The 19,291-nt window shown below is 37.4% G+C and overlaps 1 protein-coding gene across 1 annotated transcript; it reads left to right on the top strand.

Annotated features, from left to right (window-relative positions):
- Nucleotides 1-479: 479 nt before the first annotated feature.
- On the top strand, nucleotides 480-18,682 carry ACP1 (acid phosphatase 1). Its single transcript, XM_005429357.1, has 6 exons — nucleotides 480-608; nucleotides 9,385-9,492; nucleotides 9,595-9,708; nucleotides 14,264-14,325; nucleotides 16,558-16,663; nucleotides 17,560-18,682. Exons 1-6 carry the CDS (start codon nucleotides 480-482, stop codon nucleotides 17,635-17,637), a joined length of 597 nt encoding a protein of 198 aa, XP_005429414.1. The 3' UTR covers nucleotides 17,638-18,682.
- The last annotated feature ends 609 nt before the right edge of the window (nucleotides 18,683-19,291 follow it).

Raw genomic sequence — 19,291 nt, 5'->3', positions numbered from 1 at the left:
GGGAAGTGCGGCACCCGCCCTCGGACGGTTCCGCGGGTTTGCCGTGTCGGGAGGGCCGGAATAGTCGCCGGGAAGGGAGACAGAAGGCGGAATACACCCGCGCCCTTTTTGCGATAGGAACCACGAGGAAGGGCTTAGCGTTGAGGGCGGCAGAGCCCTGGAACAGGTTGCCCGGGGCTCGTGGAGTCTTCCTCTCTGGAGACGTTCCAAACCCCCCCGAACGCCTGTGTGACCTGCTCTAGGCCACCCTGCCTCGATAGGGGCACTGGACTAGATAATGTCCAGAGGGCCCTTCCAACCCTGATAGTTCTGTGATTCTGTGAAATCAGTAGGAAGTAGTAAAGGAAGTGAAATGCAGTGTTGACAAACGCGAAGCTTGTGTGTGGGAAAGCGCAACACCTAAATAGGCGTAAACTAGCTCTGACCTAAGGCTGCTGCTTGAGGCAGCACGGAGAAGTGGCTTTGAACTGCTTCCTGAGATGGGTTCTGCAGCACCTGGCTTCGGGAACAGCGGAATGGGAACGGGGAGCCTGCCCGTAGACTTGCTGTTGAGACCACCTGACGTGGGAAGGGGAGAGAAAACCACAACAAGAAGCACTGAAGTTAATGTAAGAGCTGCTGTAAAAAGAGGGAAAGAAGGGTAGGACTTTAAGTAAAAAAAAAGAACTTGATGGAGGCTGATCTGTTATGATCTAACAATGAAATTCTTGATCTGGTATGAGAATGAGTGAAAAGAATAAGACTTTTTTGAAAGGCTGCCAAAATGAAGAAATAGGAAACTTTCTTTTACTGTTATATTGTATGGTTAAGTTGTAAATCTTATCATGCAAAGTCCCCGGAAACAGAAGTGTAGATGGCATCGGAAATCACCTGAATGCTTTTCTGGAGTTTAGGACAATCAATTACTGGTAAACAAGATAATCACAACCAGCAAGTAGCTAACCTGACTACACAGATTACAGAGCCATCCCCATTTTGTACACACTTTCTCTAAACTTCTGCTTTCTTCAGGGCATAACAAGCTGGGTGACTCTCTGCTCTGCTCTAGGAGGGCTGTTAACATGATCTGTTTCCTAGCCCATATAATCTTATCCATGTGCTGTGAAACCCTGGCAGTTTGCCAGGTTTGTTGCAAAACCATTAGTTAATGTTTGGGCTTTTCGCTATCTGCTTTTTTTTTTGTTGTTGTTGTAATAGGAGACGTGCAGATTAGTTGAATAGCAAAATAACGGTTTAGTTTTCTGAAATATGTTCTGATGTTTACCTTTGAGAAAAATCAGCCCCTAATAATAATCCAGACAAGACATCCTTTAGTAAGGGATTATCAAGTGGTGTGTATTTAGAAGCTAGTGGTCTATACAGATGTTTTTGTATAAAAAAAAATCTTAATTAATAGGAATCCTCCTTCCCAAACATGATGTTCTAAGGACAGTGGGAATCACCATCTCTGTGTGCTGAAGGGTGAGCCAATGGGGAAGGAGACTGGTGTGGCTAAACAGGGAGTTCTGACTGGAACTGAAGGAAGAAAAGAGCTTTGGAAGAAGGGGCAGGCAACTTGGGAGGATTAAAGGATGTCATGAAGTTATGCAGGGAGAAAAATTAGAAGGTCCAAAACCCAGCTAGAACTTAGTGTTTACTGCCATAAAAGAAAAAAGAAAACGTTTCTGTAAATACATCAGCAGCAAAAGGAGGGCTAAGTAGAATCTCCATCTTTATTGGATGCAGGAGGAAACAGTGACAAAGGATGAGGAAAGGGCTGAGGTGTTTAATGCCTTCTCTTGAACACTCAGCCCAGTTAGTCTCTGTGTACCAGCTCCCTGAGCTGGAAACAGGGATGGGGAATAGTATCATAGATTCACAGAATAGAATCAGATTCACTAAGCTTGGAAAAGACTTCCAAGATCATCAAGTCCAACCTTTGACCAAACCCCAATCTGCCAACTAAACCACAGCACTAAGTGCCACATCCAGTTGGTTCTCCTACCTGTCTGCAGTCTCCTTTCAGGTATTGTAGAGAGCAGTAAGGTCTCCCTGAGCCTCCTTTCCTCCAGCCTAAACAACCCCACCTCCCTCAGCTACTTCTCACAGGACTTATGTTCCAGACCCTTCACCAGCCTTGGTGCCCTTCTCTTGACTCACTGCAGCATCTCAGTGTCCTGTAGTGAGGGGCCAGAGCTGAAGATAAGGTTTGAGGTGTGTACTGAATACAGGGGGACAGTCACTGGTCAGTCTCTGGTCCTGGTGGCCACACTATTGCTGATACAGACCAGGATGTCACTGGCCTGCTTGGCCCCATGGGCACACTGCTATCAGCTGGGTGTCAGCCAGCAGCTCCAGGTCCTTTTCTGCCAGGCTGCTTTCCAGCCTATTTCCTGCACTGAGGGAGCTGCTGGAAGTGCTCACTGAGCCACTTTCAATCATTTACCATCAGTCCTGGTCAGCTGGGGAGGTTGTGGTTGACTGGAGGTTGGCAAATGTGACACTCATCTGCAAGAAGGTTTGAAAGAATGACCTGGGGAGCTGCAGGCCTGCCAGCCTGATGTTGGTGTCAGGGAAGGTCATAGAGCAGATGATCATGAATGCCATCATGTGGCACAGGACAACCAGGGCATCAGGCCCAACCAGGGTGAGATTAGGAAAGGCAGGTCTTGCTTGAAGGACCTGATCTTCTATGACCAGGTGACCTGCCTTGTGGATGGGAAAAAGAGGCAGGTTGTCTGCCTGGACTTGACTATAACCTTTAACTCCATTTCAGCATTCTCTTGGAAAAACTGGCTACTGAGGGCTTGGATGGGTGCACTGTTTCCTGGGTAAAAAACTGGATGTGTGGGCCCAAAGTAGTGGTGAACAGATTTACGCCCAGCTGACAGCTGGTCTTGAGTAGTGATTCCTCAGGGCTCAGTGTTGGGATCAGTCCTGTTTAATATCTTAATCAGTACTCTGGACAAGGGGATTGAGAGCTGCTGTAGTCAGTTCACAGACAGCACCAAGTTGGGTGGGAGTGTTGATCTACTGGAGAGTAGAAAGGCTCTGCAGAGTGAGCTCTACAGGCTGTGTCAAATCCAACAATACGAGGTTCAATCAGACCAAGTGCTGGTCCTGCCCTTGGATCACACCACCCCTGCAGTGCTGCAGGCTGCGGGCAGAGTGTATGGAAAGCTGCCCCGTGGAAAAGGAGCTGGGGGTGCACGTTGACCACAGCTGAGCATGAGCCAGAGTGTGCCCAGGTGGCCAAGAAGGCCAATGGCATCCTGGCCCAAATCAGCAATAGTGTGGCCAGCAGGACCAGGGCAGGGATTGTCTCCCTGTACTTGGCATTGGTGAGGCTGCATCTCAAGTGCTGTGTCCAGTTCTGACCCCTTCAGTCAAGAAAGACATTGAAGTGCTGGAATGTGTCCAGAGAAGGGCAGCAAAGCTGGTGAAGGGTCTGGAGCACAAGTCTTGAAGGGCAGCTATGGGAGCTGGGGGTGTTTAGTCTCAAGAGAAGTAGGGTTAGGAGAGACCTTACCACTCTGTACAATACCTGAAATAAGTTAACAGAGACAAGATGAGAGGAAATGGCCCTAAGTTGTACCAGGGAAGGTTTAAATTGGGTATTAGGAAAAATTTAATCACAAAGGGGTTGTCAAGCATTGGAAGGTGCTGCCCAGAGAAATAGTTGAGGCTGCATGGGTATTTAACAGACATGTAGACATGGTGCTTAAGAACATGAGTTAGTGGGGGACTTGGCAGTGCTGGGTTAACAGTCACATGTGATCTTCAGGGTCTTTTCCAAACTAAACTATTCTATGACTTTGTGAAACAATTCATACGTGTGGTTGTGTAAACCCACAGTGGTGATTTGCACTGTAACAAGGTTCCAATTCAGGAGCTCTTTTTAGTGTAACATAATAGTTTATATTAATTAATTATTAGGCCTGAGGGAAGGGTGCACAAGTACCAATCAGTACCAGCGTTAATAGGATGGATTGTCTTAATCAAATGTTGTAAATAGCTTTTAAATTTCCTCTTCTGTGTTACTGGGTTATGAAAAAAAACTTTAGTGATATGCAGTGTGAAAGGCTAATTGACACGATAAGCACTTCTTTTTTTTTTTTTTCTCCCCAGTGAAACACACTCTTCTCAGTTAAATTTTGTAGGCAGCTTGTTTCTTGTTCCTGCTTTAAGATTGCTTAAGTTTTTTGGTTATTTTTCAAGAGTGATACCTTTTTCCTTCTAAATTTTACTAGGAATAATAGCTGAGGTTATTGCTGAAAAGAGTACTAAGCAGATTTCTAGAACTGCACTTAACAGTAGTGTTGGTTAATGCAGTATATTAATTCTAAAGTTTGCCACATCTAGTGAGAGTGGATTCCAGAAAGGACAGTTCTTCATGAAAAACTACATTTTCTTTCTACAATGTTTTGAAAGAAACCTATTATTTAAATATGTATTGATTGTGTTCTTTGTTTGTAATGAAATAAGCACATATCATTACACAACAAAATACAATCTAGTTAATGTGCATAACTACATTAATGATAAGGGTTCCTCATCACAGAGAAATAATTGAAATACCCAGCAACATATGTAATTACAGCCTATGAAAAGGCGCCATAAGGTACTTTTTTCATTTAAGCAAAGAAAGAATTAAAAGTGGAGGTGAATCAAGATGCAGTTTGCTCATTTTACACTTACATAGCTCATGTAATTGATAGTTGAGCTCCAGAAATGGGCTTAATATGATACTGTGTTATATAAGTCTGCCTCTTTCTCTCTGATGATGTCTCCACTATAACACAACAAGCTGACTGGGCATCTTAGACCAGGCATTGGCTTTCTGATCTACTCCAGACGTGGAGGAGCAGTTGTAAGATGGGTGTACTGTTGAGCAAAGTGGGTTTGGGTACATCTTCAGGTGATTAATGCTTGTTGTGAATCACCGAGTATGAGTATTGTGCCCAGGCATGTAGACTGCATAAAATCATTTTTGAAATGGCAGCTAACTTAGTGAGTATGAGGACATTAGATGACAGTTACAAAGAGATTTGAGTTTCCTGGTTCAGGTGTCACAATTCATTGTATGCCTTTAGATACAGCCAAATACTAGGTTTCATGGGACAAAATGCTATTTATAGCTGCAGAATGGGAAAGCAATAGGTTGGGTAAGACATTGAAGGAGTCATGAAAAACAGTTGCTGTGATAAAGATTCTTGGCAAGCTGACAAAAAGAAATGTCTTTTTTAATAAAGAGAATGTTAGATAAATGTAAGGAAAATGACCTTTCTTCTATGTGGTATTGGTAATATAGCTGTAAGAATACAGTGTCTTGTTTAATCTGTGTTTCAAAATGATGCAAAAGTATTAGAGAGCTGAAAGCATGGTTGTAAAAAGTAATCTTGGAATTGAAAAACAAGATCTATGCTTAAAATATGTTAAGGGTCTCATTGCTGTAACTAGGTACTTATGTGTTGAAAACCTGTGTTTTCCTGATGAATCTTTAGGTTTAGTAGAAAAGCATGATGTACTAGCAGTTGAATAATTCAGGATAGGTATTCTCGCTGCAGGGAAAGATTTTTGAGACACACACACACATACATGCACATGAATGCAAAAACCAGGGAATCTGAACTGAAATCTGTACCTTGAATTGTTCTTCACAAAAGTAATTGAATGCTGAGTGTGACAAGGTGGAAAGAACTAGGACTTGTGATGAAGTTCTGACTACAGGAAGGAGGAATTTGACTACAGAACATAATGAAGTGACCAGTCAGTTTTAAACGCTTGTGAAGGAGACCAGATGAGTGGTGCAAATGATGGGAAGCATTATTCCAGTCACTTGGATTAAGTGACCATTCATGGAAACATAAGTAGAATAAAAATCAGGTTTTTGCATGTGAAAGGATGAAAAGTAACAAAAGTTTTGTTACTAACAGCGGGCAGCAAAAGAAAGGAACAAGAGAAAAGCATTTGTTTGCATTTGGGGAAGCTCCGAAAGAAGTAGGGAGCTGAACAAGGAACAATTAAGATACAAAACCACTTTAGAGACTAAGTGATTGGATCAGCATATTTAGAGATGGGCAATGGAACTGAGCATGAAATGGATTCAAGTTCTCTCTCCTGCCAGTAGAAGCAGAGCTTCCATTTGTGTCTGGGTGTGGGTCAAAGATTAGTGCAGAGACAGGAATAAGAACTCAAAAAATTAGGTGTTGGCTTAGGTCACTGTCGCTGGAAGCCTTGTGCTTAGAAAATGAATGTGATGACATGATTTCTTAAAAGTGATTGAGAGATGATTCCAGTACTGATTCTGTGATTGAAATCTCTTTTCCTTGAATCATTGTATTTGGAGATGTTTGTAGGATTTCAGTAGGTGGGCTCTGGCTACCTTGGGCACTAGTTTTCTATGATTGAAAATGTCACTACAGCTTAAAGAACTTGATATGCAAGAAAAAGAAGGGAGAAGGTGGAGATTTTGAGAACTTGAATACTGCTGCCTTCTACATAAAGCCAGCATGATCAGATCAGTTGGAAATGCAACAAAGAAGAAGGGCACACTAGAGGAGGATAGGTAGTGAAGATAATGTGTAGATAACATTTAAGGAGACAAATGGTTCAACTCCAAGGAGGAAGTTAATTGCCCTATGATTCTTTTTGTGAAATTTCTCCATTCTCCTAATGGAGAATGTCAGTCCCTAACTTTGGAAATACTGTAGATCTGTGAGGATGCACAGCTTGGAAAGACCAGTGTGGGATGTACAGCTGCATCTGAAATAGATAGAAATTAGTGAGGAAAGTGACTGGAAAACAAGAATTAAGTTTGCATATGTTAGTGGGATAAGATAGAGCTTTACATCAGTCTTGAGATGAGTGATAACAGTTGCAAGGAGTAGCATGGGTAAATTTGTTTAAGATGAAAATAATATTGCAGAGTATGTGGGTAAAAGAGCTTCTTTTAAGTCAGTTCTGTGATTCTGTCCGTAGTTCCCAAAATAGATTTAAATGCTGCTTGAAGTTCCCTAACAGTGTTAATACCTCTGCTAATATCTGGAGTGTGTCATCAGGGAAGACATGAATTTTTAAGTTCCAAACTGGGTTAAGTGTTGGTTTCAGAAATGATCCAGCTGAAGTTTCTAGGTACTGCTAGAAGTGGTAGTTAATATGTTTAATCAAGGGTGATCATGGTGCTGTTCATTATGGCATTTTATATGAGATCATTAAAGATTATGTTTATGGCATTTATTTTAAGAAGTGAGCAAGCTGTAGAAGAGTGAAAATTTGGAACCAGTTCAGTCCCTATGAGCAGAAGGCTAAACAAGTGGGAAAAGCCATGAGGGATTTATTTCAAAACCACCATTTTGAAATTTTGGGAGCTAGTTAATGAATTACTAGGTCCCAGAATATTAATCATTGTTTTTTACTGATATGTTGAGTGTGGTAATGAAGGTTACCATTTATGCACAATTGTGTGCGATCATTATATAGAGAAAAATTTTGTTCAGGAAGAAATGGATGGCCTCAACAGCTGGTGTAATGGAAGCAGAATGTAATAGTTTAGAGAAAAGGCTTAAAGGTCACCTATTTGAAGTAACAAAGAAAGAGAGGGAATGGACAAATTAGGAATAGGGGGCTATAATCATAAATTTGGTACTCGTGAATGAGTCAAAGGTGATTATAGAAATTCTCAAGTTGTATTCAAAAACACTATGTACCTATTACAGACTTTTTTTTTTAATTTAAAAAACAAATGTGAACAAACTTTTCCTGTAGTGTAATCTGTTGTTTTGTTTGTCAGTATTCAAGAAAAGTGAATTTAAATTAGAAGTGCAGATCTGACTTAACTGGAGTGATTAGATAAGGTCAGTTAATTTCATGAAGAGATTGAGAGCTTGGTTTGTTTAGTTTAGCTCAGCTTAGCAAGGGTTCTGTATCTGTTGAATACTGAACCCTTGAAGGAAAGACAGACTGATGTTAACCAAGATCAGATGAGCAGAGACTTCCAGGAATAAATACTAAGTTGAAACTGGAAGGTCTTATGCTACCAGAGGAAATTAGTGTCTGGAATAGCCTTTTAAGATACATGATGCTTTTTAAAATGGAGCTTGATGTGTTTGTAAGAGGAGTGATGCTGTATAGGCTAGCAATATCAAAGAATTGAGTTCATTGTTATGAAGGTTATTTTCTGCCTTGTGCTGTATGTTACCATGTTTTGAAATTGTACTGTTTTAACTCACTCAAAAACTGAGATTATTTTTTTACTTTATTACCATATTTTAAGCATTTACATAATTAATAGTACTTACTTATTTTCTCACTTAACCACATAGGGAGCCCCAAAATTTTCCTGTTTTATTTTTCTTCCAAGACTGATTTCATTTCTGTGCATGAAATAAACTAATTCAAACAATGGAATTAGTATGTTTTCTCCTGGAAGAAGATCTGATGACATCAGAACTCACTTAACGTTTTGGCAAGATCAGTTTTTCAGTGGTTAGCTTGTTCCTTTTGCCATTTAGTTGATTTGATGTTCTCTAAATCTTTGATAGTCAATTTGTGTTGCTTCAGACCTTCACTTCCTTCTTTGTGATTCTTTTAGTTGATGTATGACAGCAGTTATTTAATGCCCAGGTCATAGCAGCTTCTCTCTAGCAATGAAGTATCTACCTTGGTGTTTTGTTTAAAAATGAGATTAAGTGCCTCATGTAAAAATTTCTTTTTGCTGATGGAAATTTAGCTTTATTCATTGGCTTTATTTTTTTTGCTTTTAATAGTTTGAGATTTGGAAAGAATTTAATCAGTAGTAGGAGAGTGATTAATTTAAGAGTATAGAGATGGGTCTTGCCATTTCTGGTATTTTATACTTAATCTGCTCAAAAATCAGAGATGAGCAAAGTTACACATTATGTCTGATGGGAACAGAAAATTTGTGTGTATGAATTACTGCAATCTGCATGACAAATCAAATATTATGAATATTCCATCTAGTTACTGAAAATTTCTGAGGATGAAAAGGTAGAAAGAACTAAAGTAATAGTTGAAAAGGCTTTTTCTTTTTGTTGAGACCCTTCATTCTTTTCAAATATGAATTTCTGCATGCATTTTTAAGACGTCCTTCGACCTGCTGGCCATGCTGCTTGCGGTACAGCCAAGGATATGATTGGCTTTCTGGGCTGCAGGTGCACTCTGCTGGCTCATATCCAACTTTTCACCCACCAGTATCCTCAAGTCCTCCACCATGCTCCTCTAAATCCCTTCCTGCCACAGTCTGTACTGATATTGGAGATTGCCCCAACCCAGGCACAGGGCTCGGGGTTCTCATATGCATGATTTGCATTCTGAGTAAATAAAAATCTTTAATCTGATCTGGGTGGAAAAATCCACACAATTACTGGTTTTTGTTTTCAATAGTCTGAAAATTCACTTGAATCTCTTGTTTCCATAGGAAACATCTGTCGCTCTCCAATAGCTGAAGCAGTTTTCAGAAAACTTGTGACTGATGAGAAGCTTGAAAATAAGGTAAGCTATTTCTTTCTGTTCCAAGAAATAACTGTCTCACAGCCAATCAGAATATAAGCAGTAAGGAAAGAAACATAAAAATATGAATTTGTTTTTCTGTAGTGGAGGATAGACAGTGCAGCGACATCTACCTATGAAATAGGAAGCCCTCCTGACTATCGAGGACAGAATTGCATGAAGAAGCATGGCATTCCCATGAGTCATATTGCCAGGCAGGTACTGTACTTTAATTTTCTTTAAATCTGTCTATGTATTTGTTCTGTTGTTACAGTGGAGGACAGACAGTGCCGCTGTTTCAGACTGGAACGTGGGGCGCTTCCCAGATTCAAGGGCTTTAAGTTGTCTAAGAAATCATGGCATTGAGACAGCACATAAAGCGCGACAGGTAGAAGAGAGTATCTTTTCTTCCTTACTCATACCTGTGCCCTAACCATTGCAATCATAGAAGTCATTTGACCAGTGCATGGTTAAGCATCAAGTAATAAATAAATAAATACTCCGTGCAGTTTTTTAAAGGACTCCAGAGTGACTTAACTCTTCTAGTTGAGCTTAATTAGTTTTTTGTTATTAAGGTTCATTGGAAGTATAACTGGAAAGCATTGAACCAGTTTCTGCATTGTAGAAAACTCCTGCCTCCAAATGTTTAGTATTCTGAGCATTTTAAAATGCTTTTTAAAAATGGTCTTACTCTAGTAATCAGTGATGCATCCTTCAGCAAGGAATTGTATATTTATTTAGCAGGTCCAAAAAGAAGTAGAATACCTCTTCATCCATCACAAAAAGCTTCTGCGCTTGCATGTAGATCTTTTAAAAATATCTGGAGTGCTAAATTAAAATGAAAGCACTCAAACCCAAGATTAGTAGCACAGTTGCTGGTAACTTCAGAGGAAAACATACCCTTGAAGCATTCTTAAGTCAAAGGCAGGTTTGCCATTTAGTGAAATCCTCTAAGTTTTACCTAAACTTGTATCTGTTTTCATTAACAAGAGAACATGTATTTCCATACTGAATTCCAGAGAGATTGGAAGTAAATGTGTCTGCATCTATTTAAATCATTCAGACACTCATATAAATGCACATAATTTACTTCAGTTAACTATTCTCTGGATATAAGATATTCCTTTAGGGCTTGACCTTTACTTAGTTTGAGTTTACGCCACTAGTTTTTGTATTGACAAAAAGATCAAGTAGTCTTGTTATTATCTTACATTTCTGTTCCCTTCAGAATTTTTCTGGACCTCACTGAGGTCATATTTACTTCTTTCACTTTTCAAAGACTACATGTTTAGATTTTTGACTTCCAAAAATAAATTCTCTCAATTTGTCAATTGCCCTCTGCTAACCTCTCCTGATGTTAATCTCTGTTTATATGAAGCAGAATTAAGCACAGCACAATTTCAGATTTTTCAATAATTTACTATTAGAATAATCACTGCAAAAGTCTGTTGTGATCTTTTCCTGTTACAACATCCGGATTTACTGTTTATCAGTTCTTACAAACATCATAATTTGTCAATATACAAGCTAAATGGTACTGAAATTATTCAGTCAGTGTTTCAGTCGTGTGACATATTTGTCTTCCTAGAAGATACCTTGGAAACTTGAGAACTGTTCTTCTAGGTATTCCTAGAGTGGTTTGTGAGCAGTTAAATTAAAACAAAGGACCCAAAACAAGTTGATCCTCTGTCTTAAAGCAAATCTTTATATCTTCCTTTGGCAGAGAAGGAATGAAAACATTTTAATGAAGACATTTGCTTATACATTCTGGCAAATAAAGAGATTTTCCAGTCAGAAGATCTTAAAATGTTACATATACAGGGAGAGAAAATTAAAAAAATGAGGCAATAAAATGAAAGACTTAACAGGATGAAAATTTGTCTAAATCATTCCAGTACACATAGTTTCTGTTGTAAAGAAAATCTTCAAATCCCTGAACTGGAGATAACTGTTTATTTTGCACTGATGTTAACAACGTAACTCCAAATTTCTTTTTTGTTTTCCTAAACTTCTGTCAGATGGTCTCTGCTGATTCTCAGACCTGATGTGGTCTTGTGGTACTTCTGAAAAAAGAGGTACTTGACAGTGTAGAACAGGACTTTTCAGAGTGGTCAGGTTAGTACAAGTGGAAGTGTATTTGCTTTGCTTTTAGAGACAAACTTAAGGATAGAATTTTGTGTGACGCTTGTTTCAGAACAGATAAAAGAAGATTTAATAATAGAAGCTGCAGAAATAGAGAGTAGGGATTTATCTTCTGTTGCCTTCAAAGTACTGTACAATTATTGTCTTCAGTCCTCTGGAAGATTGTTACCCACCCAGTGAAAGGCACCTTCTCTCATGTAATTTTTGCATAATTATGATCATAGATTTTAGCTTTTTTTTAAAATTCAGTACTACAAGAATGGTTTATGTAAAAGAGAATTTTAAATTGGTTGTGTCTTACCATCATGTACAGTGATATTCTAAGTTAAAAGTGAAGTAGAAAAGCAAATTATATATTTATATATAAAATAAAGTTGTTATCATTTTAGCTAATGGCAGGTTGCTGTATGAAATTCTCTAGGCTCTTATTCTTCATGCACAAACCAGAAAGGTTTTAATAATTTTCACTTTTATTCATGCTGAGGCAAAAATTGATTTTGGTATGACTCATACCATGCATTTGCGTTAAATATGAAATTGAGATTAGAAGAAGGTTGTATTAAATACTGTTTCACAACTGGGTAAATTTGAGGATTACTACCTCTCTGTGGGTTTCAGACAGAAAATGAGATTTCCTTTCTGTAAATAAACTGAAATGTTTCGCTAATAATTTAATAATTGTTATATGCATTTTTTAAATGTAAAGTTATTGTTATCTGCTTAGTTTCATCCAAAGTTGACTACTTGAACTCTCCACTACACTTCTCAAAATGTATCTAAATTTTTACATCCTCAATTTAATCACCCAAAGTACTAGTTTTAGTAGTTTTGAGGAGTACCTTCAGTTCACTCTAGTTTGCTCAATTAAAGCTTTTTTATTTTTTTTAACTGACTCTGTGTTATGGCTTAAAAGCACAAGCCAAATGGTAACCTTGGTTTTAGGGCGGCATTTGCAACTGCATTAGTGCTGGTCATAGGGTAATCACTGTCACACTGTCAAGTGTTCCTAGTTTATTCTTCCATTTGTCCATACAACAAAGAAATCAGTGCCCTCTTATTTTCACAGGGGCAAGTGTTCAGCTGTGTAGAGCAATCAGAAGCAGCTTGTAGAAGTCCTGATTAGATTTGCCAGGAAAACAGAGCTATTTCCACTGCAAAAATATTTTCATAGGTCAGAGGCACTGCATGAATACAGCAAATATTTTTACAGTGAAAATAAACAAGTGTGCATTAGTTTTCATCATTAACCCTTTCTTTTCATGTTCATTCCTGACCTTTCCTCTTCAGTTCTCTTTGTGTGTAATGTTTCATTTATGGCTTTATTCTGATGATAATTTCTGTCTTTTCTTGCTCCTTGTTATGGGAGCTTAATCAGTATCTATTTGCTGTTTGCACAAAGAAAACAAGTGGCTGTTTTTCCATTTTTCCATCTAAACCTTTTTTTTTTTTTAATACATAAATATTTTTACGAGTGAAAACTCTGACTTATGGGATACTGTGTTTTGCCTTTTGCCTGTTTCCTTGCTTACTCACTTCTCTAGCCCTTCCTTTGTAGGGATGCCTGCCAGAAAACCTGTTCTGAACAACCTTCCCAAGTTTCTTGGTTGTGATGCTTCACACAGGACTATACATGAAAGACAGTCCTAAAGTGAACTCTAGTATTAAAAATTTTATTCCATTTCTTCATCCTCATTATAGACACCTGGTTCAGATATCTTATACCAGCACTGGGGCCATGGTCTGGGAAGATTTTACCCTAAACTAAGGCTTAAATGTAAACTGAAATAAAATGAAAACTGGCAAACATCTCCAGCCATCCTTATAACAAGAAGATGACATTAGTATTTAAGTCAGTGGTTTATCTGCTGTGTTTGCCTACATGACTTGAACTCAGATGTCTGAACTTAATTGATACTCTTGTTTAGGAGTCAATAAATTACAAGAAAGAAAAAGAACAGATGATACGATGGTAAAAAAATGTACAATAGATCCCAGATCTATTGTATCTATCTACTACAATCTATCTACTATCTATTGTATCTATCATACTACAAATTTTGTGAATTTACATGGTCTAAAATACTGTTGCTGCATTTGTTTTTAAGAGATTGTAACTCATGCCTTCATACTTCAGCTTTAAGTTTCACTTGGTATATGTTCTTGTGCAGTGGCAGATTTCTAGATTGGAAGTATTGCAATTGATTCCAGGTTACCTACATTTTTGTTGTCCTATCAAGAAAGTAATTTTTTTGTTTTATTTTTTAACCATTTTATTGCATGGTTCCCATAATTGGAAATTGCTTTAGTTTTAGTAGTTGAAAAGTACTAGAAATGTTGTTTTTAATAATATTCTAAGTTGATCCATGAAATGTAAAAGGAAAAAGAAAAGGTTGGTTAAATGGCTGACTTGGGTTTGTGTTTTTGTGGAAGGTTTGCAGAAATGGATAAATAATCATGGTAAAATATATTTAAAATGTTGTAAGTTGTTGTAAAATTGTATAAAGGTGCAGTTCTATACTTTCCACCTGTGTATTTTTAAATAAGTCATAGCTACAGAATTTGAAAACACTTTTTCCCCCCTTTCATTAATCAAATGCAGTTTGTAGGCTAAAGCACCTATTTTTACTTCCAGATTACTAAAGAGGATTTCCAGACCTTTGATCATATACTTTGTATGGATGAGAGCAACCTAAGGTAATGTATGAAGAAATGGAACAAATTCATATGGATTACTTGTAGTGATGTCTCATAAGTCACTTTGAACACAGATGTCACATTTTACTGCTTAGCTTATGTTGGGGTTTCTTTGTTTGGGTTTTTTTTTTTACATGTATGTGAATGATGTGCTAATGGACGAATTCTTCACTTCTAATAAGTTTATTGAGCCAGAACTCAATGGTTTATTTGTGTGATACGTGCCACTCAAGGATGAAGGACATGGAAATTTAGTTACTTTGTGCTATATACAGCTGATGCCTGTATAATTAGGAATGAGGATGTACTTACTGTCTTGATTGAAGTGATCAGTTTTTCTAATTGCATGGCAATTAAAAGACAAACTGGGAACTTGGAAGGATTAAATATGATGTGGGTTTTTTTTTACTTTTTATGTAGAAAAAGAGAGGGAACTCTGAAATTAGCAAGGTTGTTAGCTTGGGGAAGTCTTGTTTTATTGTTAGCTGTGCTCTAGCTAAGCGTCCTTAAGAAAGATCTGGTAAAGTAGCTGCCTAGTGTAAATTTTTGGATATCACTAGCAAAATTTCTACTCAATTACATACATATTGAGAGTTAAGGAGCTGAATTTAATAAACTACAAGTGTCAAAGTGCTTGTAAGGGCTATTGTCAAGTTAGTTTAAAAAGGCCCAAACCAAACCACCAGAACCAACAACAAAACCTAAATAAAGACCCTATTAGTGGCACATAAAGTCTTCTAGAAGCAGCACCACTTAATTGAAATAAGTGTGATTTTGTTGAATTTTCTAGAATGTCTTGAATAAGCTCTCTTCCACAGTCTTCATGAATGGAGGGTATGTAACACTTGGCTTGATTGCAGTGTCTCAGGCAATGACGTGACAAGGCTTCCTTCTATTTTCAGTTGAATTCTTAAACAGAAATTTGAATTAACAATTTATATGATATGAGCTCTAGAGCAGAAGAAATATCAGAACTATAACAGAGATATTGCTGCTGCTGTGCAAAAGTTTTGCCTTTAGCTTGCACTGAGTTCAGCTGTTTTGCCTAGGAATGCTTATTTGTAGCTCTAGGAGGGCAAGCTGATTCCAGGTGTTGATGGAATGCCTGTCAGAAAAGGAAGATTTGGGATGTGTCTTTTCTTTAGTACCAGAGCCATCTGACCCTCACCTCTTCAATAAGTGGTATGCCAAAAAACTTTAAGAAGATGGTCTGACATTTTTTTAATAATAGAAGGCTAGAGAATTTATTGAAAAATCTGTAAATTCAAGCAATAGCTTGATAGAGGATCTCTGATTTTTCTTCAAGCAAAACCAGTACTGTGTTCTCACTGCTATTTCTAAACTATCTGAAATTCATTTCCTAATCAGAATTAATAATTTTAATTTCTTAAAGCTGATATGGTTATGACTAAGTATTCACAAGGGATTTCTTTGCCTTTTGTAATGGTGAGTAAGTAAAATGATTTGGTATGAAGATGTGTAATATTAAAATAATGTAGTATGTTTTGGAATTTCATTGTAAAGATGATAGTACTGAGCTGCCTTTAATCTGAAGATGATGAGAGGTCCATTTTAAGTATGGATAACAGATGATCATTTTTGGGATAACAAATGGCCATTTTTAAGCAAATAGAGAAAATGCCATCTCAAAACTAGAATGTTTTATCAATGAGAAGCAATGTAGAAGGAAGAGGATGTGACAGTTGGTAAAATGCTACAGTATATCAAAAGGAAAACAGGCGTAGCTCCCTGATTTACCATTTTCTGTTAACTGGATGTGGTAGGATTTCACAAGAGCTAGAGCATAGCAATCTAAAACAGTGGCTTTGAGCAGACAGGAGAGTCTTACTCATACTTCTGGAAAAATACCTGGATAATTTCCATTGTTTTTTGTTCAGTACAAGCTAAAGGTGAGTGTTGAAAGTACTAATCATCGATTTGAGAATGAACTTGATGAACTTAAAAAGTTAAAACTGTTAAAAAGTTTTTTTTAAGCTATGGGTAAAGTGCCTGACTGCTTATTTATGCTCTGAATTCAGTTTATGTCTTCCATACTCAATTAAAAAAGACCCCACATAACAAGAAAAACCAGAACAAGGAGCAGCACAAAGTCCACAGGACTGATGGAGTCCAGAGACATTGTTTTCCTGTGTTGTCTAGAAATGGTCATGAACATTGATGCCAGAATTCTGAAGGAAAATTCAAGGAAAAATTTTATTTTCTCTTCTACAGAGATTTGAACAGGAAAAGCAACCAAGTTAAGGACTGCAAGGCCAAAATTGAGCTACTTGGAACTTATGATCCACAGAAGCAGCTTATCATTGAAGATCCATACTATGTATGTGTAAGAAATTCTTAGGGTGGCTTGATTAAAAATTGTGTGTGCAGTATAATCTTCCCAGATCCCCCAGTTGGCATATGATACATAATCTGATGTTACACAAATTGAATTGTAAACTTTTTTTTTTGTAACTTAAGAAAACCATGTATTACTGGGTTAGGAAAGGAAAATGTTACTATGCTTATAACATTTATTTAAATTAAAATAATGCAGTGCACCTGTATTTTCAATATTGGGTGAAACCCTGTTTGATCAGCCTTGTTACAAAGAGGATATGATCAGGAAAGTTAGAGACATAGCCATTGACACAGGTGGTCAAAAGAGCTAGATAATGCCAGCCAAAAGCAAACAATTAGACAACATTCTTCAGTTTAGGAAACAGAAGTGGATGAAGATGCAGTAGAGTTCTATAAAATCTTAATATTATGGGGAAAGCTGAATAAGAAATTGCTATCCATTACGCAGGAAGTAGAGAATAAGGTATAATGGTAAGCAAATGGTATTAGTGGGAAGCAGGTTCAAAACAAAAAGAGGTTTGTTTTGGGCATTTTGTTTCCACACAGTGCTTCATTAAACTGTGAAATTCAACATGACAGGTTAGTGTGAACCTAAAAAAGGAAAAGACTTAAAAGACTCAAGAGTGGAAGAAGTACATGAAGGAAAGTCATGCAGAACTGTTGAATACAAAGTCACAGAGTTTGTCTGTAGAAATACCTGAGCTCAAATTAGAGAGAAATATGCCAAAGCTATCACCAAATATTTGCACAGTTTTTATTTTTTCCTAATGTCTTTTGTTTGCCATTACTGACAGCAGAAAAACCAGTCTGCAATTTGTATTTGCTCTTCAGCCACTATTGTTATTCTTAAAGTCTTTTTCCTCTTTTCTTTTCTAGGGGAGCGAAAAGGACTTTGAAACTGTTTACGAGCAATGTCTTAGATGCTGTAAAGCATTTTTGGAGAAGTATCATTAATGCTTCATCATACAATTTCTAAAAGAAAATAATTAGCTTCTTCTGAAATATGTAAAGTTTACTTGATTGATGTATTTAAATTGTAAAATTATGCCTCTACATTCAGTACTTACTCAGTTTAATTTTGTATTTTAGCTGTTCTGTCATCTAATGAAAAAATATAGAAAGGTTTTAATTGGATTACATGATCAACTGTTTTGTCACACATTAATGTAGTTATAAAGTATATAATTCAGTATAAATTTTTCTGTAAACTCTTCAAGTGCTTTCTCACAAGCACTGCGAAAGTAACACCTTGCTTCTTTATATGTAATGCTAAGTGAACTGAGGTCTTGTCCTCAGTGAGTTGATTTCAGTCAACTTTCAATGGTAGTCTGTGAGATAATAGTTGATGTGTAACTTAGGTGTGTCATCCCAGTGTCATTAGGCAACCTTTGGATAGAAGCTGTTTCACATGGAGCCTGCTAGACTGAAAGATCTGCTGCCTGATAGAACTGTCTAAGTCTTCCTTTAGTCTTCTGGTCAGTTGCTAGCACACTGACATAAGCACAAGTAACACAGCATTTACTTTGAGGAAAAAACATACCTGCTTTAAAGCTGAAATGTGAAATCACATATTGTTTCTCACTGTAGTAAAATACTCGCAATACAGTGGATGAGAAATTTGCTGTAATCCCAGTTCCTACATGAGGGTCAGACAGTATTTCCAGATTTACTCAGGAGGATGTACAGCCTGTCAAAAGTGTTCTTTGAGAGTATAGTTCAGTGTAAAGACAGTCCATCTGTAATAAAATACTAAGTTAGCAGAAGGCCAGTAAGTAGACAGTTCTGCTCTTGGACAAAATTTGAATGCTTTGTAAAAGTCTATGCCTGCTTTTCTGAGTATCACCCTTCCTGTCTGCCTTAGACATGTAAATGTACTGAGATCAGTAATATAAGTGATACCATGATGATTTTCTTGTTTTGGATATTCTCAGCATTGGTATGAACTAGCATTACCACATTATCTGTAAAACTGGATCTATAAAATTTGTTTTCTTATTTAGCCTTGTTTTTGTCTCTTGCTGCCTTCCAAACTTGTAGTCTATGTACTTGTCACTTGCTCAGCCTTTTGGGAGAGATGGATTTCAACAGAAGATTGTGTTATTCGTGGGGAGGTTGGAATCCTGGTGTCACTCTTTGTTGCAGACTTCACAATGGGGATTAAGTTTCTTGGGACTTTCGCTGTAGAATAGATGTGTTTGTGTTAATGAGATTTCTGTTTTGTGCTAAAATTTCAATCAGACATAAAACTTCAGAACTTGCTTAGAAAAGGCAGATGGTAGAAGGAATACTTAAATACAGAAATCAGAATCTTCACACATTATTGCATTACCATCAGTTTTGGCTTCTAAAAACAAGCTAGGAATTGGAAGCTAATAGCTGTTTCACTTTTCAGAGACAAAGAGTTATACACTATTTCAGATCCTATTAAGTACTGACTCTGGAAAAAAAATTTTCATTTGTTTATTAATGTTTTGACAAAGTAAATGGGTGAAAATGATGGGCAGTTGGAGACAAAACATCCTAAATGTGGTTTGATGCACTAACCTCAAAGGTGGAAGTATTTAGACGTAATCTAGTGTTATTCCCTGCCAGAATGGTCATTTCAAAT

This window comes from Geospiza fortis, unplaced genomic scaffold, assembly GCF_000277835.1.
Source record: "Geospiza fortis unplaced genomic scaffold, GeoFor_1.0 scaffold356, whole genome shotgun sequence".
Taxonomy (NCBI): domain Eukaryota; kingdom Metazoa; phylum Chordata; class Aves; order Passeriformes; family Thraupidae; genus Geospiza; species Geospiza fortis.
This window is presented reverse-complemented; position numbering and strand designations above follow the sequence as displayed.

Excerpts from the sequence above, each read along its gene's own strand:
- ACP1 (XM_005429357.1), top strand. The coding sequence starts at position 480 with ATGGGTTCTGCAGCACCTGGCTTCGGGAACAGCGGAATGGGAACGGGG. Across the intron at positions 609-9,384 it reads CAAGAAGCACTGAAGTTAAT|TCTGAAAATTCACTTGAATC; the intron begins GTAAGAGCTGCT and ends TGTTTTCAATAG. Across the intron at positions 16,664-17,559 it reads TCATTGAAGATCCATACTAT|GGGAGCGAAAAGGACTTTGA; the intron begins GTATGTGTAAGA and ends TTTCTTTTCTAG.